The following is a 4,508-nucleotide window of genomic DNA, read 5'->3' on the forward strand; positions in this document are numbered from 1 at the left end:
CCAAAGTACCAATGTCTGCTCCCGTGTTACGCGGTGTTTGATGCAATTTTGAAATGTTCTTTTTCTGCTTCCGCGCATAAAAAGTAAAAAATTAACCCGACTTAGCCGAGTTTTATAAACGCTAATGTCTGAACTAAACTGCGTAACTCGGTCGAAGCAATCGTATCAATTTGCTAACACTAAACAAAAGTACCGAAAAAGAGAACTTCTCATCGCTCACTATTCAACCAATATGATTTGTGTGAGGTGCGTCCACCTGTTTAACGTTCAGTTTGAATTTCTCGCACGCGCTGCAAGCGCCATCTGTATGTCAAGCTACAGAACGATCGTGCGGAAAGCGGACAGAAGCTCAAAGTAAAACTATTTAAAAAATAAATAAATTAACACTCTTATTTCCCCTTTTGCCAGCTAATTGTAGTCGAGCATGCCCCGCAGCAGCTCGAGGGTGTCCCGCCCGATCGGCACGATGCTGGACGGGGGCAGCAGAAACCCGTGCGTCCCCCGGTCCGGTAGCCGCAGCGTGTAGCTGTACCGGATGCCGGCCCCGTACCGCGCATAGCCCGTCGCCGTGCCGTGCGTGGCCGGCCCGATCACCGGCTCGAGCGCGTACAGGAACTCGCCCGGCTCGGCCCGCAGCGCGTCCAGCCCGGCCTGGCCCATCTCGTGCACGTCGCCGAGCGGGTCCGGCCCGTACGGTGGATCGTCGGCCCGCTCCAGCTCGGGGTAGGCGAGCAGCTGGCCGTACGCCTGCAGCGACAGGTAGAGGCGGACGTGGCGCCGGCGCGCCAGCAGGAAGTCGCGCACCGCCCGTGTCTCTGGCTCGGAGAAGGGCTGGGCGCCGGCGTAGCTGTCGCTGCACTGGCCGGGATGCACAGCCTGCGGCCAACGGTACGCCCAGTTGCGGTCCAGGTCGACGCCGTAGCATCCCTCGCCGGTCGGGTCCTTGTCGGCGTTCCACCAGCTGATCCTACGAGAATGCGAGAAATGGTAAGAGAGAAAAAAAAAGGTTCGTTCAATCGGTTTGGCTGGGACGACGACAAGCGGAAAACACGTACGCGCTGGAGAGTAGGGCCTGCCCAACGCCGGCCGGGTGCGCCTGGGTGTGGTTGGAGCGGTTCTTCGACCACAGCCGATCGTACCGGTGGCTGTACTCGTACCCGTCCGGATTGAGCACCGGCAGCACGTACCAATCATACGACTGGATCGTGCGCGCCTCCCCGGGCGACGTCCCATTGCTCGGCTCGGCTTGGGGCAGCTCCAGCAAACGGTGCAGCAGCCAGGTCGCCACCGACGGGCCGATCCATTCGTGGCCGTGCGCACCCGCCTCCACAAACACGGCCGGTCGCTTTTTGGCCCGCTTCGGGCGCTTCGGGCCGCTATGGAACGAAACGCGCGCTACCGTAATTGGCCGTCCCTCGTACGAGCGACCGATGTGGAGGAGCTGCACCTGCTCCGGGTGGCGCCGCTGCAGGTGGTACAGGAACTTGACGATGTCGGCGTACCGATGGTACCGGTACCAGGTCAGCGGATGGCCCTGGTGCAGCTCCAGCTCGAGCTGTTCGCGCCGCGTCATGGCCGGGTTTTCGTACGCAATCGCCTGCCCGACGTCGCGGATGGTCGGTTCGTGGCGCAGTCCCTCCTCGTCGAGATACTCGCGCAGCGAGTCGGCCAGTGCGCCCGGCGGCACTAGCACATCGGTGGGCCGGTGCAGGGAGGGATGGGTCCACCATTGGAGGCGTAAGCCGTCGGGCGATTGTCGATAGTCTTCCAGGCGCTGCAGCTGTTCCGCGGTTTGTGCGAAGATGCGCCACAGCTGGTAGTTGGCATAGGATACCATGCGCGAGGGCCGCTTCGAGGGGGCTGCTGCTGGTGGACGCTTGGTGGTGGCAGACTGGGCGACGTACTGCGCCAGCACCGACAGTATCTGCTCCGGCTTGGGCAGAGTGGTCGTGGAAGGAGGCGGCGTGGTCGTGCTTGCCGTACCGAAGAACTGTGACAACCAGCCTGACATTGGGGCGGAAGGTGTTGGAGTCACTACCACCTGTGGAGGAGTCACCGCCGGCACAGTTTGAACTTCAGTGATCACTTCCGGGTCTGTCGACTCGTCAGACGTCCAGGGGTTGAAAAAGTCCCAAGGCATCATAAGATCAAACCACCCGGAGCTGGTGGGCGAAGGTTCTGCGGGCAACTCCAGCGTTGGAGCAACTTCCTCCTCCTCCAGCTCGTTTGTTAGATAGGCTCCAGGTAAACCCAACCAACCGACGGGACTCTTCTCAGGTGTTTGGACCTCCGCCCCAGGATAGTCAGGAACGTTCGCGGTACTGCGTGTGGGGCGCCGACGCACCTCCTGCACCCGCGGTGTCGTACTGCGCGCTCCTCCGTACTCCTCATAGTCATCGGGGGATCCTCGAGCAGCTCCGCCGAACCCGAGCGACCTCACGAACCGCCCGAACGTGGAGAACATCCGGCTGAAGAAACCTTCTGCCCCGTCCGGCGACTCGCCTGACTCGTAGTCCTCCTCATCGTCGTCATCCTCCCCAACCGATTCGTCCCGCTCCTCGTACTCATCGTCCGCCTCATCCGACGAGTCCTCGTCGCTGTACTCCGCCGTATCCTCGTAGCTCGTGACAGCTGGGCGCTTCTTGCGCCGCCGCTTCTTCACCCGCTTGATGCGCACCGGGCGCTCGACGTTTGTGCCTGCTTCCTCGTAGTCCTTGTCGTTGGACAGCGCTGTCTGACGGTTTGGGCGCACCGACTCACTGCTACCACCCCCGTACTGCTCTCCATTCTCGTCATCCTCTTCGTCCTCCTCCTCATCGTCCTCATCGTCCGTCTCTTCGAACGCGCCAAAGTCTTCAAAGTACTCCTCCTCCGACTCACTGCTGTCGTCGTCGTACTCCGCACTGCTCGCGTCCGGCGTCGGCCTGCCGAGCGTAACGGTCGGTGGAGTCGCCGCCGTGTACTCGCTCGTCACCTGTATGTTGGTCGTCATCTTGTTCTTGTTGCCGTCCGTGCTGATCGTCGACGGCAGGCCGGAAATGGTGACCAGCTTCGGTGTAAAGTGTTTCGTAACGGGTGACGCCGCACCCTCGGCGGACGCCAACGGGAGCCACGTCTGATCGGCCCCGGGCAGGGTGGAGCGGGAAGCACTGTCGCCCTCGCCCGAGTTGCTGGCCACAAAGTCGGGCTCACTTGCCGACACCTTCGTGTAGGTGTTGCGCTTCACCTTGGGGCTCGCGGAGGCGTCGCGCAACGGCCGAACCTTCGCTGCCCGCGTCTCCTCCGAGTCCTCCACGTACTCCGTGCTGGTGAGCGCGTTCTCCATGAATGTGTACACCGACTCGAGCACACCGCCGATGCGCTTTATCACCGGCGGTTCGACGTAGACGACGGGCTTCCGCTGTTTCGCGTTGGTTGGTACTGAGGTAGTCTGGGGACGCTTGGTTGTAGTCTTAGCCGTGGGCTTGGTCGTTAGGTAGCGTGTTTTGGTGCGGCGCGTTGTACTTTGGACCGGCGGCAGAGGAGTTGGCGTAGCTGTGGAGGGAATCGGTTGCACAGGAGTTAGCGTGCAGCTGAAGGAGTAGTAGCGGCTTAACAGGGACAGCGTTTCCGGTGTTAGTTGGGCTTTGGTTAGGTCGGCGGGGGTCACACCACTCACACCGAGTGCTGCAGCGGGTGGGACGGGGGTCAGAGTTGGTTTCTTCTTTCTACGCCTTCTGCTAGGACCTGTTGGTGTGCGGGTAGTGGAAAATGATTGCAGCTGTGGCACTGTCGCGCCTACACCGGTTGATGGAGGAGTCGCTGGAGGTAGCTGGTAGTCACCAAAGTACGCCAGGTTCGTGTTGTTGAGTGTGTTTTTGATAGTAGATTGATCGTCAAAGTACTGAACGGTATTCTTCGTTACGTTGCTGGCCGATGTTGCCGGTGCCCGGGTCGTCGCAAACGGTACAGACGCTGAGCCTGCGCCACTACCGATGCGAAAGATGGAGGGAAGCTGGGTCTTGTTTTTACCCCACAGCAGATCAATATACTTCACCGGGTTCTCGCCCACCAGATACTGGTAGTACTGCTGCACGCTGGTAAAGTTATCTTTCGTGAGCAGCTCGCTCTTGCTCACGTAGCCCGGGGACGTGTGGCCGTCGGACGCTGGACGCAGCAGCTTCACACGGTCCGCCTCAAACTTGTCAATTTTGTGATTGTTGACGTATATTCCACTGACGCCATGCGCGCCCCGTACGAGCAGCACTACCGTCAGCACCAGCGCCACACTGAACTTTGCCAGTGAGGCCATCTTTTCCACCGCACGTGGCTGAGGACACTTACACCGGAAAGGACACTTTACTCGCACACGGCAGACTTCATTGGGCGACAGATAGCGCGCGACTGATCGTGGCCAGAGCGCGAGGCTCCAAAAACGCTCTAGGGCTCGCTAGCAGGATCAGTAGGCCCTGCGCCCCGCTCGGGTGCACTGAACCAAGACGCTCCAGTAGCCTAGAAGCGTCGCCGCC

The 4,508-nt window shown here is 60.5% G+C and overlaps 1 protein-coding gene across 1 annotated transcript; it reads right to left on the bottom strand.

The window, feature by feature from the left end:
• Window positions 1–408: 408 nt before the first annotated feature.
• On the bottom strand, window positions 409–4,291 carry LOC121589838. The gene is made up of 2 exons (XM_041909028.1): window positions 1,056–4,291; window positions 409–967 (listed from the first exon to the last, which is right to left on the bottom strand). Exons 1-2 carry the CDS (start codon window positions 4,289–4,291, stop codon window positions 409–411), a joined length of 3,795 nt encoding a protein of 1,264 aa, XP_041764962.1.
• Between the last annotated feature and the right edge of the window lie 217 nt (window positions 4,292–4,508).

This window comes from Anopheles merus, chromosome X (genome assembly GCF_017562075.2).
Source record: "Anopheles merus strain MAF chromosome X, AmerM5.1, whole genome shotgun sequence".
Taxonomy (NCBI): domain Eukaryota; kingdom Metazoa; phylum Arthropoda; class Insecta; order Diptera; family Culicidae; genus Anopheles; species Anopheles merus.